This window comes from Vanellus vanellus, assembly GCF_965231255.1.
Source record: "Vanellus vanellus genome assembly, chromosome: 2".
NCBI classification, from domain to species: domain Eukaryota; kingdom Metazoa; phylum Chordata; class Aves; order Charadriiformes; family Charadriidae; genus Vanellus; species Vanellus vanellus.
The window spans coordinates 152727656-152747257 of NC_138906.1; the positions used below are offsets into that span (position 1 = coordinate 152727656).

Genomic DNA, 19602 nt, shown 5'->3' on the forward strand with positions numbered 1-19602 from the left:
TTTTTCTCTTGGTATTTTTATTTATTCCTATTAATTTATTTTTATGCCTTTTATAAGAGTGATGTTCCATTCTTAATATCCCAGAGGAAGAACACATTCCTAACTACAAAAAAGAACAGTTTCTCTGTGGTTTTACCTGCAGATTTTATGTTTGTTTTTTTTTTCCTACAGAGAGATGTAACATATTTTGCAGTATATAAAATTTCTTTGAGTTCAAGGTCCTTAGTGGGTAACAATTGAAATAACTATTACTTAAATATTACTGCGACTAATACCAGCAAAAATTATAAAAGACATCTCTAAAACAAGTTTCATATCTTCTCCTGTACAAATTAACTCATATAGTGCTATGATTTGAGAATGATTTATGTACACAACTGGATGGAAATAAATTTGTATTAAACATGTGTTTCCAGGAGTTACGTGTGAATTTCTGGCTGGCAGGAAGTTCTGTTGGGTTGTTTGTGGGACAAAAATTCCATTACAAATCTTTCTCTTCTCCGAAATGTAACTGTGAAAGACATCAGAATCCTTCTGAATGGGTCTTGAAGAATATTTAAATGCTCATTCTTTAAACTGAAGTTCTGTTTGATGCTTATAAGCAGATCATGTTCTCTGTGTTTCTCATTAGGTTCTGGTAATTTCTACTCAGAATTTGGCTTCTGTCAAAACTGTGAACAGTTTTACCATCATTGCTAGATATTTATTTCACATAAATTAAATGACATTATGATCACCTTTTCAGAGGCAGGAGCGGCTGAAAGATTCTACAGAGTTTTAAAGTAACTTCTTTCACGTGAAAGAAAAAGTTACTGGATAGCAATGATTGAGAATTTTCAGCAAGTATCAAGTAAATTCGTTCCCCCAGGAAATAATAATTAAAAATAATAATAATAAAAAAAACCCATACCACATTAATTTTAACACAGGTTGAGTACAAAGATATTTACAAAAAGAAATATTTTGCCTGTGTACAAAGACCATGGAATACTTAAATGTCTGTTAAACCCTCAAAACCAACATTGCAATAACCTCCACAAGAGGTAAAAGGATGAATTTCTTTCAGGTTGGTTAATATTCATAAATTCCCATTAGGGACATTGGGAAGCTGAATGATTCTTGGATAAGTACTACTGATTGGTTTGCTCTAAGTGTCAAAACAGTGTGCTCAAATGGCTTCAAAACCAGCAGAAGGTCAATTTCTTAAAACTGAAATTTCCTTCAAGACCTTAATTATAAATTTTTTTGATCATTAATTGCCCTGGTTCCAGCAGGGATGGGGTTAATTTCCTCAAGGATGCAGCAGGGGACACAGGTATTGCATCCCATGTGAGCCATGCCCAGGCTATGGAGGGGAGCTGGCCAGGGGAAGGGGGAAGGAACTCACTGCTGGGAGTGGGCTGGGGTGGTCCAGGTCCGGTTGGTGGGTGGCAGTACCACAATTGCGTTTGTATATTCCTTTATCAGTGTTATTATTGTTGTTTTTCACTTTCCTTTGCTGTTCTGTTAAATTGGCTTTATCTCAACCCACAAGTTTTGCCTTTTTCTTCTGATTTTCCCCACGGCCGTGGGGGTTGAGCGAGCAGCCGTGTGGTTCTTTGTTGCTGGCTGAGGCCAAACCATGACATTAATTTATTTAACACATATAACTTTTGGAACTTTCCAGGGGAATATTATGATTTAAACATGTGGCTTTTATATCTTTTACATGAAAAGACAAACTATCAGCACCAGGCTGCATCAAATGAGAAGAAAACCTTTCTTCCTATGTGTCCAGTTATAAAACTATGTACACTATTTGCCTATTTGTTACACCTATACACTAGACATATGTATTACGAATTAAAAGGTGTTGTCTTTAATCCAAAATTTACTATTAAGTGAGAAGAGAAGGGAAAGGAGTGACAGGTGAAGGAGAGTAGAAAAAGCAGCTTGGTTTACTTTCAGAAAGTCAATACGCCTGTCCCTTTTTGTATTTGTGTCGGCTTTATTTAATTTGAACTTATGGCCTTCAAGTCAAGGATTCTCTTCACAACTATTTGTGCATACATCATAGTGCACCAAAGCAGTACTATAAACTAAAACAGCAATACCTAAGCAATACTGCCAGCTTTGTGAAAAGCCAAAGAGTTAGTGTTATGTAGTTTTCAGCTGCCCTAGGTTGGGGCTCGAAAGACCTGGTGCCCGACTCCACTGGTAACTTTCTGGGTGACTTTGGGCAAGTCACTTCATTGGTATGCATCTCAATTTTCGCATCCAAAACAGACATAATAACTATTTCCAGTACCATCCCTGTGATTCATGATTTTCCAATCTGTGTATCTCCCCTCCTCCCATAGCTCTATTTTCTAAGCTTCAGTGTCATATACTAGTCACTCACTTTTCAATTGGAAATTAATTCATGTGTTTGGTGGTCTTTGCTATCTTTTTCTGAACTTTCTTCAACTTTCCTATATTCTGAAATGAAGAAAGGCCAGAGCAACAATAGGAGTCAAAGTGCAGGTCGATTTATACAACAGCACATTTTCTGCTTTGTCCCCTACTCTTTTCCTAATATTTAATTTAAAAAGCACTAAGAAGTGCTTTTTAAAGCACTGTCAGTATGAACCTAAGGACTATATAATGCTCCTAATATACTGGCTAGCCTAGAACATAAGAGCTTGCTGATATTACTGACAATAGTAATGATCAACAGATCCCGTTATTTTATTTGCAAATTAAGATAAATCTGCGATGCTCGCTATGCAAAGAGAGTTACAAAGAAGCAACACAAGCTAAGGTCTTTGAATTCCCTGCAAGAGCAGCAGGAAGGCTACGTGACTAAAACTCTGAGACACCTACCACTTAAAGATAAATTGATTGATGCAGTGATGGTTTAGGAAGCAGTACTGTTAAAGCTTTGCCTAAACAGAGTGACTGCAGTCTGCTGTTACTTGAAGAAGGTGCCCCTGACAAAGTGGAACAAGAACATCTTTGCCAACACTACAGCCAACCTTCTGATGAGAGGTTTATGCTAAGAATGATGGAGAGGGAGATAATGAACCACATTTAAGTGACATAATGGTGGAAAAAAGTAGAAAGGAAATGAAAGATTTACAGGAATATGAGAGACTTCAGGAATGCTAAAATAGGGTGAAGAGACCCCTGCCTCAAGTTTACATACACACATGAATTCAGCCTGCGACAGAAATGGGAGGAACTGGAACTCCAAATGCCATCACAGAATGGTGACATCATTGAAGTAACCAGGATGCTCATATGGCTGCAGCTCACATGGCTGTAGAGTGGAGATGGGTTTTTGGAAGATTTCAGGAACAACTTACTTATTGACATACTGGATGGACCAACCAGGGTTGATGCACAGCGGGACCTGCAACTCACTGACAAGAGAGACCTGGTTGGAGATGTGATAATCAATTGTAGCCATGGCTGCAGATGCAGCCATGACTACTGACAAGAGAGACCTGGTTGGAGATGTAATAATCAATTGTAGCCATGGCTGCAGATGCCATGAAATGAATTCAAGACCCCAAGGGGAGTGAGGAACAAAAGTATCAGAGTATAGATCCTGGTTAGAAGGTAAAGGTCACAGGTTTGTGGTTAGTGGGTTGTACTCTTCTTGGAGGATTGTAACAAGTGGAGCACTGCAGCACTTTATCCTGTGACCTGTCTTGTAACACCTACATCAATGACCAGGACAAGGCTATGTAGTGGCTCTCATTGGATTTGCAGGTGGCACCAAACTGGGGGGAATAGCCAATATGCTTGAAAGTAGGCTGGCCATCCAGAGGGAGCTAAGACAGGCTGGAGGAATGAGACAACATGAATCTTATTAAAATAAACAAGAGTAGATTCAACCTCTTGCAACAGGAATGGCTGGGGTCTGACTGGTTGGGGAACAGACCTGCTGAAAAGGCCTGGTGGGTCCTGGTGGGCAGCAAGATGAATGTAAGCCAGCAATGTGTCCTGGTGAACAGCATCCTAAAATGCATTAACAGAATTATGGCTGATACACTGATGGAAGGGATTACCCTCATCTTTATTTAGCACTTGTTAGCTCCATGTCCAGTTTGAGGCTTACCAAAAGGAAGGAGCCCTGGGAAGAAATTGATAAATGGGAGTGAGTTTGGCAGATGGTCCTCATGGTGGTTGGGACTGGAGCAATTGCCCTGTGAGGAGAGGCTGAGGAAGCTGGACTTGTCCTGGCTACCTGTTCAGGACATTTTTGCTCAACTAGCGCAGATTAGATTTCAACCAGGCTATGCATTATACAAGAAATTTTCTTATCCGATAAGTCTGATAAGTCTTATCCAATAAACTGACTCACTTCTTGTTCACTCTTTTTAGTACCATTGGTTTTCTCACCTATTTTTTTTCCTCACAATCCCTCACTCTCCACTCTAATCACTTTACTTGGGTCTTTGTCTTTCTCCTACGTATTACTTTCCATTAAGAACTCTCAGCTCACTTTTTTGGGGTTCTGGATACAAATCTTTCTTTTTCACTTTCCTTTTTTTTCCTCTTCTAATCCCAATTCTCAACCTCCACACCTCAGTTCACATGTAAACTTTAACTCACCACTCGGAAAAAACTTTGTAATTTAGCTAAAAATAAGTGACATTCAGGAAAAGTCATGGGTCATGTTAATAACCCCAAAACATATGAGCTTTCTGAAAAAAAATAACACTGGAATTAAAAATGCATAAAATAACTGGGCTGAACTGGGCTAATTTCATTTTCTGAAAAGGTAAAACAATGTTAATATTGATACAGGATTCGGCCAAAAAACCCCAACCTATTAACATCTCTAAAACCAAGCAAGTAAATAAATTAAAAAAAAAAAAAAATCACTCTTAGGAGATACTACAAACACTTTAGTATTTACATTGCTATTCTACTGTTGTTCTGGCAATTTTCAAACTTAGAAACAGAGAACATGTGACCAATATGGTCCTCAGAGGGCTTTTAGCAAATTTTCTTTCAAATATGAATGGTACTGAAATTTGACATAATGAATAACTAAAAAATTACATAACTGAGAATCCCTTTGGAACTAGTTAATGATTTTACAGATCAACAAATTCCATGTAATAATGTTCACTGGTATGCAAGGTTTATTGCCTCAGCTGCATTTAAGTGAAAACAGTTTATTAAATGGAGGTATATGTTTAATTAATTTCCAGGTACCTGAGAATAGGGGAAAAAAGTTAAATTCTTCTAGTTTTCTGGTACTGCTACTGATACAATAAACAAATAAAGGAGCCCATGTTTTGAAGTATTAAATGATCCATTGACTGGAACAAAGGTGGAGAAAGTGTAGCTGGAAACTGAAAAGGTAGTTCAGAAAATTATTTCATTCCTTACTTGGAGTAGAATTCATTAAAATATTAACTTAAATTAAATAGATTTGATCCCTTATTTACTAAGGAGTTTGGGGAATACTTTGCAAAAGGTACTTTTACTTCTGGAATTAGAAAACCTTAGATTTAGTTCTGAAGAATAAAGCCAAATGTCCTCAATCTCACCTATACCAGGAATTAGTAACAACTATAGTAACTTATTTAGAACAAGAAATAACTCCTGACATAACACACTGCATTTGTCATTTCCATACTCATATTCCAGAACAGAATTTTTGATCTAATTTTTCTATTGGAAAAAGAGTAACTTTCCTATCTTTAGGCAGGAGACTATTCAGCATAATACTCAGTCTTCAGGTATAAGGTGTCATTACAGTATTCACAAATAATAAAAGAGGGAGAAACATTTAAAAGACCAAAACAACTATATTTCACGTACTTTATGCTTCAACACATAGCTATCCAGTTCATACAATGAAATTTAAAACTAAATAACTGCTCTAGTGTTATCCTCAAGGAAATAAGGATATGATTTCTATCAAAAGTGCAAGTGTTCTCAAGCAACTAAACAACAAACAAACAACTCTGTCTGTAGGCCAAACAGAACAAACAGAGACAGAGAGGAGATAATTCTGCGTAATAATTTATTGTCTGATTGGGAAGTACATGGGAAAATTGAGTGTGCGGCAAGACACAAAAAATCCTACATTCAGTTACTTCATTATCTACATCTGGCTGTTGTTTTCTTATTGAAACAATCATCTCTTTCATTGTGTGGATGTTCCCTAACAGTACAAAAAAAACCCCCTCTAAAATGAAAAATTACCTCCTATAATTAAAAAAAAAAATAAAAATTTGAAAATGCTGAGTGGGAGAGGAGGAAGGCAAGGAAATGGGAGTACATCATGCAGCAGAAATTATTCTAATATATTTGATGTCACGGACGGTATTCATTTTAACATTTAAAATCCATTTTCCAAAGTTAGACAACTTCAGGTTTGTTTCCTTCGGTGTCCCGTAAACTTTATAACGGTCAGAGCTATTAAAAAACTAACTGGAATGGCTTATGACTTTACTTTATGGTGAAATAATTTTTGTTGCAGAAAACATGTCACTTAATGAAAAAGCCCAAAGAGCATTTGAATGTCAACATTTTTCAAAGGGGAAACAAAGTGTTCCAACACTTTATCTCAATACCACTAAATATTCTGAACATAAACAAGTGTTTTATTCCAGGTTTTTCCCTCAGTTGTTTTATCATCTTGACATGAACAGCTCATCAGTGCAATATATTACACTGTTTGGTGGTCATGAAGGGTACAGATAAACAGGTTAATGTATTAATGTTTTGACCTTATAAAAAATGAAGCATTTTGAAGTCCTATAAAATCTACAGTTTATGTACTATTATTAGAAGAGTTCTACTACCAGAGAATATTTATTTTAGTACTTAATTTTTCTTAAATTTCAATTGTTTTCCTTAGAGGATTACTTTTTTTTTATATATATATTTTTTACACATATAATTATATATATTACATATAGTTATATGTATGTAAAATATTTTATATATTCATATACATATAAATAGGAAAAGTAAAACCACACTAATTTTTAAATACTTTTTTTTTTCCTTTCCAAAAATCAGGATGGTTCATATTACCTACACATTTTATAGTTTGAATATCGCATTTTCCTGTTTTGTTTTTTTTTTTACTGCTGTTTGAAATGTTATTTTTCATTTCAATTTATAAGTTCCTGATCTTCCAAAAACCTAAATGAGGAAAATGCTTTCTTTTAAATGTAATTGAATTGAATTGATTACCTAAATTGAAATTTAGGTAATCTCCTCTTCTACAAAGGAGATAGAATTGCTTATAGTCAGTAGTACATAAAAAATTGTCATTTGTTTTTGTAAACAATGAACAGATGTGCGTAGAATAGTAAATGACACAGAAATATATTAAAATGTTTGAACACACCTAAAATATTAAAGTTTTTTTCTTTAGGTTAAATATGAAATTAAGAAGACACGTGTTAAATCACTAGAAAATGGGAAGGACTCTTTACTGCACCACTTAACTTTTATTTCAGAAGTAAATTAAAATCCATCAATTTAAACACCAGCACGGACTTCCATGTTTTCATATTTAACATCAGTTTCTAACATCAGGTGATTTAACATCACCTTTTTTAATGAATGATGATCTTATTTCAAGTAGAAAAAAAGTGAATTAAAACATTCGAAACAGATCTTTCTGTATCCATGTACAGTGTCAGAACTAACTTAACTAACCATCAACAGAGGTGGTGTCAAAACCTATAATCGGGAGAATTCTAAAGATAACTACTTTAAGATGCGGGAGGGTCAATAAAATGCAGCAATTTTTCTCCTCTCTGACTTGACTACAGCAAAATCAATGTCATTCTGCGCACTGGCACCGTGTGGGTGTATAGTTGTGAATAAAAGACATCTCAAGAGTGCAAAGGTGAAAAATCATCTATTCAGAAAATATAGCTCAGTGTAAGATGAAGAGCAGCTAAAAGGCCCACGAGTATGAAAATCCGCTAAAAAACATTTACTTGTGTGACAATGTATGCAATTTAAGTTCTTGTTATGCCTCGAGGCAAATAAAAAAAAAAATCTACTGAGAAACTCTCGTAGTTTCCTTTCATTCTGTGAAGAGGGGGTTCCTTTTTCCTCTATCCATTGCAAAATCAGGTAGCCATCTGGGCTGTTTTGACAATAGGAGTTCAGGGTCTGAAAAGTCACAGATTTACAATTCTAAGAACTAAGTATCTGTCTAAAAAAAAATCTCTCATTTGTCAAACAAATAAGCAATGCAACCAACAACTTATTTACACTGCCCTAATCAGAGGCAGGCACAGACTTTGAGTAGCAGACTTCTACAGATGTGACACCTTAGTTTCTCTCCAGGAATGTCAAGCCCATGAGTGTGCTGGCAGTAAAAAACAATTTCAGTAAGTGAGTAGTCACATTATGTGAGACTCAACCTGAAATTAAGACACCTACACTTACGTATCTATAGTTGCCCTAAGTATATAAACTATTATAACAAATGGAAATCTAGTCAGTGTAGACAGTGAAATGTAATGTTTTATTTCATCTTAAAGTACACACCTTGGACAGGACACAATAGCTGTTTATATGCTGTTTGTTGGCATTTTAGGTGTTCTTCCCTGTCTTCTAGTTTCCATGCCAGAATGGCACAGTCTCCTGGAAAAACAAAAAGTGCAGAGCCTCTGCACTTCTGCCACTGCCATAAAAATATGCTGGGTACCCTAGGTGATTTCATACGTCAACGCACGTATATTCATGTATGGCTGAACTGTGCCCGACAGCTCCTCAACTTAAATGGGTATTTAGATACCCATAGGTGCCTAAGCCTATAGGTTACAATACAGAGACATCTACATTTTGGAGTCTTGGAGCTCAATCTCACCTAAGACTTCATTGCGACTGCTGAGTCTTCCAGCAGTAGTACTGTAAACTGTTCATTGCAACAGCTTTGAAGATGAGGAACAAATGAAAAATTCTGTTTAAATTGTTAGATGTTCTGAAAAAAAGTGATGAAGACAGTTTTCCCCTTCTGGCAACTCTAGCCATGATGTTCTGATGCAGCTTAGTACTACTTACTTTTGTTCTTTACCTGATTAGAAATTGCTTTAAATTCTCTGCCAAAGTGAAACCAACAAAAAATATCTAAGAAAATTCTAACTCCATAAGTAATTTCTGAATGAAGATACATTTCTATTCATATGCAAAATGACAGAAAGAAAAAGAAAAGAACAATAGAAAATCAAGCTGAGAAAGAGAAAACTTTTCAATGTCAGTTTTCTCCATATTGCATCACACATTTGAAAGTGCTGGCATTTATCCAATTTCAGCTCTACATAGTTGGCTGCCAAGTACTAAAGAGAGTAACTATTTGCGTGCTTTTTAATTTTATTCTATTCTGAAAAACTCCTGTATATATTTCATCTCTTCATCTGTATTTTCCTATAAGCAAAGATTCTTAATGGAAACCAGATGTGATTGTGCATTCAATCGATATTTGATACTATTTTGTCCATAGTAGAAGCAGTAGTTTGTTCACAGCTTAAACAGAGGTAAGGGGAAGGGGGAAGGAAGTAAAAGCAGTTAAGAAATGGATTTTGCAAGTGAAATAAATAGTAAGTATAGGGCTACTACTGAAACCTTCCAGAGCTTTAAAGGATGAGGATGGGAGAGAGCGAGAGAGACGGGATGCTGGATCTCAAGAGATAGCAAAGTTACAGTTTCTTAAAGCAATGTGTAACTATCAGAAAATTAAGACCTCTTTTCCAAAAGCCCTTTCAGAGTCCAGGTATGCTTGACATAAAGAACATTGAAGTTTGTGTATGCCAGCCTGTAAGATTAGGAACTGTGAAGCTAACTTAATCCCTTCTGTCCACTTAGATAATATTATGAATTGATTCATAAGTGACGGAGTGCAAAGAGTAGCCAACAGAAAGCAGCAAAAAAAAAGTAACTTTACAGGAACTGCAAATGGATGGAGTAAAAAGGCACAACTAATTTTAGAAACAGCAAAAGAGGATTACCAACGCCAAGAAACACCGAAGCAGCCACTCCAGGAAGATCTAAAGAAGCTTTGGTTCTACTTCAGCCAACAGTTTCTAACTCAAAAGGAGTTTTAACAAAACAGTAGCAACAAAAAAAACATATCAAGACAACGAAACCTCAGTGAATAGAAAGAAGTGCTGAAACAAGGGTGATCAAACAAGCAAGAATAAGCATGTCTTGGTTATGACACCACAACATCTTTCAAATATTGTATAATTCAATATCTTTGGTGAATTAAAATGCCTATTAAAAGAAATTAATACACCTAACCTGCATGAAAATGTGCTTATATGAAGCTGCGAGTTTCCCATAGTTTCACGTACCTCAGTAAATTTCATTTGTTCTGTATAAGCCAATTTAAATATTTTCACAGGTGTTTGCAAGACTGAAGCCTTAAACAGAGAATTAGGCAAAATATGATAATTAAAGAAATTAAAAGGATGTTTAGGAAAGATTATGTAATACCCTAGTTTTTCTGTTGCGTGGTTTAGGGTTTTTTTCATATACAGCTAGATTTTAAGACTTTGCATACATCATTTTTAGTCTTCATTTCAATCATCTAGGCCACAACAGCATTAGATATTACACTGAAGCTAGGCCATGTGAGCCTTCTTTGTGAAAAATAATCTTTAAAAAATAATTCATAAATTTAAGAGAACAGAAGGAAATAAGGTTTAGTTATTCCATATACTGCCTAAAAAGTGTCCACAAAACTTGTTTTCTTTTGTTTCAATAAAACAACCAACAAGTACTTTTTCAGATTGTAATTGGTATGAAAGGCAGGGGTTTGGCAGCGGGGGGCTGCACATGTGACCTCTGTGACAGGAGGTCAGGGGCTGCTCTATCCTGGTCACAATTGGTTCCAGCTGGCTCCACAGTGGACCCACCACAGGACACAACTGAGCTCATCAGCAGAATTTGTGGCATCTCTGTGAAAACGTGTTAAAGAAAAGGCAGTAAACACTGAGAGAAAGGAACATGGCCAGAGCTCCGTTACAGAGCTAGTGACACCCTCAAAGGGTGATACTGTGATACTGTGGCTGGAGCCTATGGATAAACCACACTGGAGCAGGTTCTTCCTCTAAGACACTGTGGCCCATGGTAAACCCACATCGGAGCAGAGGAAAAGAGTAAGAAGGAAGGAACAGCAGAAGAAATGAGTGAGACACGAGGGATAAGAGAAAGAAACTCCTACACCTTGACCCGAACCTCCTGCACTGCCCGTCACATCACCAAAGAGACAGTGGATCTGCGGTGGCGTAAACAGAAAAAGGAGAAAGAGAGGTGTCTGGAATGAAGTTAAGCCTGCAAAAGGGGAGAGGAAAGGTTTCCCTAATTGTTTAAATAGTTGTCTTTTTTTCCCAACACTCAAATCTGTAATTAAATGTTTTAATTTAAGACTGTTTTGCCCAGGGCAGTAGTTGATGAGTGCTTTTCCCTGTCTTCATTTCAACCCATGAGCTTTCTCGCTCTTGTTCTTCCTGTTCTTTGCCCTGTTCTGCTGTGGGGGTAGGGTGAAAGAGCTGCTGTGGGGTGCTTCATTGCTACTCAGGCTCAAACCGCCACCCAAACATACTAGCCCAAAATGTGCAGTTGTGCAAACAAAACCAGCAAACCAAGAGAGTGATTAGTTGAAAAGCGTACTGAAGTGCCAAGCAGTGATGGAGTAAGAATTATGCAGTGTTCTGAAGTTCAGGATTTGGTGTCTGGCTTCTACAAAAGATGCAATAATAGAATAAAGAAAGTTAAATTAGATGAAGTGGTAAGAAATTACTAATTCTGGTTATAGTGGCACTACATAGGAAAGATTAAGTTTCAAGGAGGGAAGTTAAAAAGAATTTATAGTAATATCTATGTTAGTCAAGCAGGGGAAAGTGTGTTTTTACAAGTTATTACAGTGTAGTACGGTGATAATACAGACTATTGAAAGGATTAACAGGCACCCTTTCAAAGTGATGCAGAAATAAACTCATGAACAGAAAAACAGGCACATGTATTTGTACTACATGGCTGTCGTGGTTTGGCCTCAGCCAGCAACAGAGAACCAGGCAGCCGCTCACTCGACTCCCACAGCCGTGGGAAAAATCAGCAGAAAAGTGCAAAACTCGTGGGTTCAAATATTATAATTTAACAGAACAGACAAAGGGAAAAAGAAAGAAAAGAAAGAAAGAAAGAAAAACAATAACACCGGTAAAGGAATACAAGAACGCGATTACAGTACCGCCGCGAAGCGCACCGACCGGACCCGCACCGCCGCGACCCGCCCCCGAGTGGCGACTGACTCCCCCGCCCCGGCTAGCTCCTTTTATAGCGGGGCATGGGTCACGTGGTATGGAATACGTGCCTCCCCTGCCGGCTCCTTGGAAATTAACCCCATCCTTGCCGGAATCAGGACAATGGCTCCTTGGAATACGTTTTTTTTATTTTTATTAGTTATCTGGCAGCTTTTGTGACAACTCATGTCACAAGAAAGAAAAAGAACTGCATCACCAGTAAAATTACTGTTTGAGAATGGGCTTTACAAAAAGGTTTAAATTTGTCTGTAACTGAAAAAAATAAAGGTTTCAGTTCTTAACAAACTGAAATATTTTGTGGTATACATTTTTTTTTTGTTTTCTAAATGTATGAAATATTTTTAATATGTTTATTTAATTTCCTCACACTCTCTACCCTACCGTTGACCCAAAACCCACTCCTTGCTATTACCTGACAATGCATTTTTCCATTTCCTACTATCACAGTTAATTTTTAATGATAGTATCTGCTTCGGTATGCACATTTAATGCTTCTTCATGCTGAAATTATGTGCTGTTTACATATTTTTTTCAAACAATTGTAAAAGATTTTCTTCATATTAAGTATGGTGAACTACTGCAGCATTTCACAACTTAGTACAGAGTACACTTCAACATACATTCAGCAATATACCATTAAAAATTAAATGAGCAAACAAAAATAAAAGTAAAAACCCCATAATGTAATCACTGAGAACTTAGGTGGTAAAATTAAATAGAAGGTACACAACACATTCAAATCTCCCACACCTACCAACTCACATGTTTTATATGACTTGCAGAAAACACATGTTGAAACTAAACAAAAGTCTCTTTTCTTTCATTAACGAATATCTCACGCTTTCGGTAGGAATGCAAGCATGTGCGTGACACAGTTTGTTTTCCTTTTCTCAGCAGTTCAGAAATTAACATCTCAACAATCCAAATTACTTCACAGAAACCACCAAAATATTTATCACATGGTTTCTCAATTGTGCAGTAGGATCTAGTAAAGAAAGTCCTTATTTTACACCTTTTAACATTCCTGTAAGCTAGTGATTTCCCAGTAAAGAGTGCGGTTTGTTGTATTTGGTATGAAGGATGCCATGCAAAAAGTGAGTCAGCGCCATTCATAAACATTTATAGCAGCCCTGGAGCTGCAGTAGGAAGGCTCATTTTACCTAAATTCACTCAGAATACACATTCCAGAACATCTATGAACTTGCAAAGTCTAAATAGAGATACACAATATTTGCTGAAACAGTAATCAAATTTGCTCTGTTCTTTTATAGAATATGTTATCTGAGGCAATTACACAGAGTTATAAAAAATTTACTATTATAAAAGATCAATTACATAAAAAAACAGTCTTAGTTTTTTGTTAGTTACAAGTTTTACATTAATTGATTAATTTAACCAGATTCTGCAAACATTTAGATAGCCAATCTCTTCCTGTGTTAAATTTCATATAGAAAAATGTAAAAGAAATTCCTGAACTGAATATCATTTGGAATGCTGTGATTTCTTTTTCATCAGATAAATGGAAAAGCACAAAAGCACAAAAAGGGTTACTGTTCCCTGAAGATCCATTGATACACTATAGATATTTAAAAATATTATTTATAAATGCTTGTGAAAAAGCAGACAGTATTACCATACATTAATGAAGTTCACTTTCCATTAACATTTCATCATTATAATGACCTTGTTCCAAATGGTGATATTCCCAAGTTAATGCTTCAGATGCTTTCACTCATAGTCAAAATAATGCTTGTTCATAAAAACAGTGGATAAGAATCTTATGGGTAAATTAAACCTTTAATAGCACAATGCATTCAGAAATAGGTAATAGAGATAACAGTGATTAAATGCTACATTAGTAAACAGACACTTATTCACTGTTTTACAAACAAGACTTACACAACCATGGAGGAAAATACATATTTTAATGATAAAAACATTCTGCATCTGCTACACAGTATCTTTTTAGAATGTTAGAATATTAAAAGCTAAGTACTTCCACAGGGTAAAGTGAAGTAGATATCTGTTGTAATTTTCTTATAACTGTATTTAGACACACTAGATAGTATACTACCCATACTCTAACATACTGTAATTTGATATAACAGGTGGCACAGCTGAATTTATCACTTATGCAAATACAAACTATACCTTTATGAGGATTTTTTAAAATGGCCCTTCCCATTTCCTCTACAACTTCAGCCACTATTTTTTCTTAACAAAAACAACCACAACAAAAAATATATTTCTTTAAATGTACCTTGGTAGTGAGCACTAAATCCACGGTATCGGTGATTGCTGTCTGTTACAAAATGTAGTCTGAGCCAGTTTTTGTTGCTGATAACTGGAGGAGGTATATTCATTCCAGAGAGCCTGAATTAAAAAAAAACAAAAACAAAAAACAAATAAAAATCATTATTAAAAGATTATAAAGTGATCAGGGCTGAGGATCACTAGATTTTCATAAAAGTCTTGTGTGGAAATCTCTTATTTTTTTCAAACACACATTCATTGACATGCCTTATGTGAGACTTCTTATTTATCAATGACTAATATGTTACGACAACCATGAACAGACAAGATTATCCCACTCTGCATGACCAAGTGATGGGATACAAATCACCGCTTGCCCAGAAACTGCACAGTCATGTTATTGGTCAGGCAGAGAACTATCATGATGCAAGTACGCGACACTCAGGCTAGAAAGAGTTTGTGTCTGTCCAGGTCAGTCAACAGGTTTGGCAGAACGCTGCTCTGGGCACCAGGAAAAGGATTGTATGCTATGACTGTCATGTTCAAGATAAGGAACAAGAGAGCTTAGGTTATGCAGGCCACCATCTAAAACTATAAAACAGACACCTATTTTTCAAGAGTAAGTATTTTTCTTAATTCAGGGTACAAAGAAATAAGAAATACTCCATTATTTCAGTGAATCTGAATTTCAGTTACCAAAAGTACAAGAAGAGTAGGGAGTTCTGGTGGATCAACACCAGCTAACAGCCAAGCAGCACACAGCTGCTCATTCACTCCCCTCCCTGCCCCCAACAGAAGGACAGGGAGAGAATAGGAAGAGCAAAAGCAAGAAAACACCTGGGTCAAAATAAAGACTCTTCAAAAGTCAGTTTAATAAGTGATGAGGGGAGAAAAAAACACCAAAAAACCCAATTGATACAAAGGCAATAATTCATCACGTCCTACAAGTAGATCAATCAAGCCAGTCTCCAAGCAATGGCTACCTGCCCCGGCCCCTCTCCTCATTTTTCATTGCTTACCATGAAGTTATAAGGTACGGAATATCCTTTTGGTCAATTTGTGTCAGCTGTTTAGGTTTTGTCCCTTCCCAGAATCTTCTCTGTCCCTGGCCTACTCACTGAGGGGACAGAATGGGGGGAAAAGAAAGCCCTGATGCTGTGCCAGAACTCCTCAGCAATAGCCAAAACACTGGTGTGTTATCCATTCTGGTTTAGCCACAAATCCAAACCAGAGCACCATATGGGCTTCTATGAAGGAAAGTAACTCTGAGCCACTAGACCCAGTCTACAAAATTATCTGGACTTTTAGTTGTTTTTCTGTTTGTTTTTTTAACATCAGGACATTACTCCAATTACTGTAGTCTTTTATTTTGTCTTGCTTATTAGGAAGGTCTGAATTAGAGGTTGTTTTGTTTTTGTTTTTTTTTCTTTTTTCTTTTTTAATTAGATGAGATATAATAGTTAGAAAGAAGGTGAATAACCTTCAGATAAACAATCCTTCCATCAAGCCAAGATGTATTTCTCACCAAAACCAGAAAGATAAGTCACATCTTCAGGATGCCAACATACTTATCTATGTCCTTCCATTTATTTCTAAACAGGACTCTTCCTGTAGTTAGAATAAAATACTAGCCAACAAGTATACCACTTTATATTCAGACATTGCAGATTCCTCATCTATTTTGAAAAAAAAAAAAAAAAACTAAGAAAAGAAAAAGAAAAGAAAAGAAAGGCTGTAATGAAACAGGTCATAAAGCTATTCAGGCAATCCACAAGTGAGAGAATAAGTGGATTCTGTTTTAGAAGTTCCTTGCTTTTACAAAGGACTTTTCATCTAACCTGTGAAGTGGCTTTGCAAAATGCAATAATGCCATTATCAATATTGTTATCTCCATTTTACAGACAGAGAAACTCATGCACAGAGAGGGGAAGAAACTTCAATCACCTAGCAGACCAGCAACTAAAAGAAAATTGTAAGAAAAAGACTGCAAGTTCAGAGCTCCGGCTTTCACAACTAAAATCAAATCAGCATTACCTGGTGAATGGCTGCAAATAGTCTTTTGGAAAGCACATTCCTCCCCTCCCCCCTTTATTCAACTAGAAACTTTTGCTTTCAGTTTTATTTAAAAAGAAATGTTTTTCCTGTTTCAAGTAGAAACAAATTTGATAATTTGGAATTCTTTATTATATGAAAAAGTCTGAAGAATTTTATACAGTGCTCTGTACTTCACTTTTTATTTTACTGTTAAGTGTTTGTGTTTTTTTCCAGCTCTTCTATGAAAGTAAAGTAAGTAAAGTAGTAAAGTTAGATGAATATGAGGATTTTAACAAATACAAGTGATACACTCAAAACTAAGAAAATTAAATCAAAACAAAATATTTCACCATCTAAATAAAATATTTTGACTCTATTCCACTTCAAGTTGTGTCAAAATATTCGGATTAGACATCTCAGTATCTTTAAACAGTATTTCTGTTTCATTTTATGGCTTGAGGTAAAACCTGGAGTAAGCTTCTGTACAAATCTCCCCTTCCCCAATCTCTATAACACGTGCGTTTCAGGGCTGGGGAAGTAGGGTTGGGGAGGGACGTGGCTAAGAGCCAATAAAACAAACTGGCAAGTATCAATAAGTAGCTTATACAGCACAATCTTGCCTTGTATAAAACTAATATTAGAGTTTTCATTCATTCTTTCCCCAAGTAATCTGTTTTATTAAAAATGATACATTAAGATGTATGATAGCTTTGAAAACCACTACCAAGAAAACTCATGTTATCTATTATATGGATTTCAAAAAATTCAATTAAAAATTTATCTAGAGATTTTGAGCTATTATCCTCCTTTTACAATGACCAGAAGTCCAGTTTTCTATGGTTTTATCCCTTCAAAATTGTTCTGTGTGTGAGTAGTACAAGCGCACTTGCAGACACTGAAAGGTATCGATAAGCTTATTCTAAAACCAGTGCATTCATTCCTTCAACGACAAAACCCAGGACATCTTATTCAGACTTTTTAACTCTTATGCAGGACTGACCAAAATATCAATCTTAAGGTAGTATTTCTGTTGTGCTCAACAGTTGTTCTCAAAACACTGTGGCAGAGTAGCTTTTTCTGCCTGTCCTTTAGATTACAGATGAAATGGAGCCTAAAGTTTAAAAACATAGAAAATATTAATTAATGCTAAATGTCTGGGGTTCTCTTGCTTACCTAAAGGCTGGGAACGCAGATTTTTCCCGTTCATCCTCTACTCAACACTTATTTTTCTCATTATTTTATTAGTGTGTACACAGTTCCTAGATCAGGAAAGCGTTCTGATTCCCCCCCATTATTATAGCCTTACCTCAAAATTGTGCCAGAGGTGGATGAGCAAGTGATCTTGATAACTGAAAAAAATTGCTTCCATTCTCAGGGTAAACCAAATTTCTTTTGGGGGTCAGCCCTGAGGAATGTGCCTAGCACCACCATTAATTGCTTCCAGATTTTCAGGTGGTTTAGTGTTGTTAGAGACAATGATTAAGGCACATTTGGAGTCAGCTGTACTCATAATAAAGCAAGTAATTTAGAAGTGATTTTTTAAGTGAAAAAAAAAAAACCCCTCTTTAAATAAATGACTACTACACTTGTATAGGTGTTATTTTGGAGGAAGGCTTTGGAAAGAACAACAGTTGAGGGGCGGTGTTGTTTCCATCTCTTCCCCAAATGTGTGATCTGAAGATAAAATATGTTTAAGACCACTTCCTAAATTTTTGAAACTGTGTTAACACCCTCTTTCCCTCAGGTACTAATATAAATGACAAAATGCTTGACTGACACTACAGGTTCTTAAAGCTCCTTCAAATACTTTCTTTAGAATGTTTTTGTACTATGGAAACAACTAGCTGATCTTATTCATTCCAGTTGGAGAACATATAAAATCTAACTTTTTTTCTGCTTAAGAAATTTACTCAGAAGCCTAGATCCAAGGGATTTGGATGGTGACATTAAAAAATAAATAAATAAAAAGTAGTGCTATGAGACTCCAAAAGGATGTGGCGAATGGGTAAGGAAGTTCTTGTATTAGTATTAGTTAGTATTAGCTCTTGTATTATTACCTCTTTTTTTGGCATATCCCCCACCTGCACCCCCCCAGCAGAATTGTCAGTCATTTCTGCATGATCCTATAAATACACCACTCCAAGGAACAATAGTTTCACAGAATCACAGAGTTTCAGAGTTGGAAGGGACCTCTAGAGATCATCTAGTCCAACTCCCCTGCTAAAGCAGGATTGCCCAGAGCACATTACTCAGGACTGCATCCAGGCGGGTCTGGAAAATCTCCAGGGAAGGGGACTCCACAACCTCCCTGGGCAGCCTGTGCCAGTGCTCTGTCACCTGAACTGTAAAGAAGTTTTTCCGTGTATTTGAACAGAACTTCCTGTGTTCTAACTTGTGCCCGTTACCCCTCGTCTTGTCACTGGGAACCATTGAAAAGAGCCTGGCTCCATCCTCCTTCAGCCCACCCTTTAGATACTTGTACGCCATAATAAGGTCTCCCCTCAGCCTTCTCTTCTCCAAGCTAAAGAGTCCCAGCTCTCTCAGCCTTTCCTCATAAAGGAGATGCTCCAAGCCCTTAATCATCTTAGCTGCCCTTCGCTGGACTCGCTCCAGCAGTTCCCTGTCCCTCTTGAACTGGGGAGCCCAAAACTGGACACAGTATTCCAGTTGTGGCCTCACCAGTGCAGAGTAGAGGGGGAGAATGACCTCCCTCGACCTACTGGCCACACTCTTCCCTATGCAGCCCAGGATTCCATTGGCCTTTTTGGCAACAAGGGCACATTGCTGGGCCATGGATAATTTACTGTCTACCACAACCCCCAGATCCTTCTCCTCAGAGCTACTTCCCAGCAGGTCCGCCCCTAACCTGTACTGGTGCTTTGCATTCTTCCTCCCCAGGTGCAGGACCTTGCACTTGCTTTTGTTGAACCTCATTAGGTTCTTCTCTGCCCAGCTCTCCAGCCTGTCCAGGTCACGCTGGATGGCAGCACGGCCCTCTGGGGTGTCAGCCACCCCACCCAGTTTGGTATCATCAGTT

At 36.8% G+C, this 19602-nt stretch overlaps 1 protein-coding gene across 3 annotated transcripts in view; it reads right to left on the bottom strand.

Moving 5' to 3' along the window:
- The window catches only part of CSMD3 (CUB and Sushi multiple domains 3), a gene marked incomplete at both ends in the record, with an annotated part of 716885 nt that overhangs the window by 454726 nt on the left and 242557 nt on the right, over window positions 1-19602 (bottom strand). For all 3 annotated transcript variants that reach the window (XM_082479076.1, XM_082479075.1, XM_082479074.1), the window contains one exon: window positions 14539-14651. In XM_082479076.1, the coding sequence (XP_082335202.1) occupies window positions 14539-14651 (113 nt within the window). The remainder of the gene's footprint in view (window positions 1-14538; window positions 14652-19602) is intronic.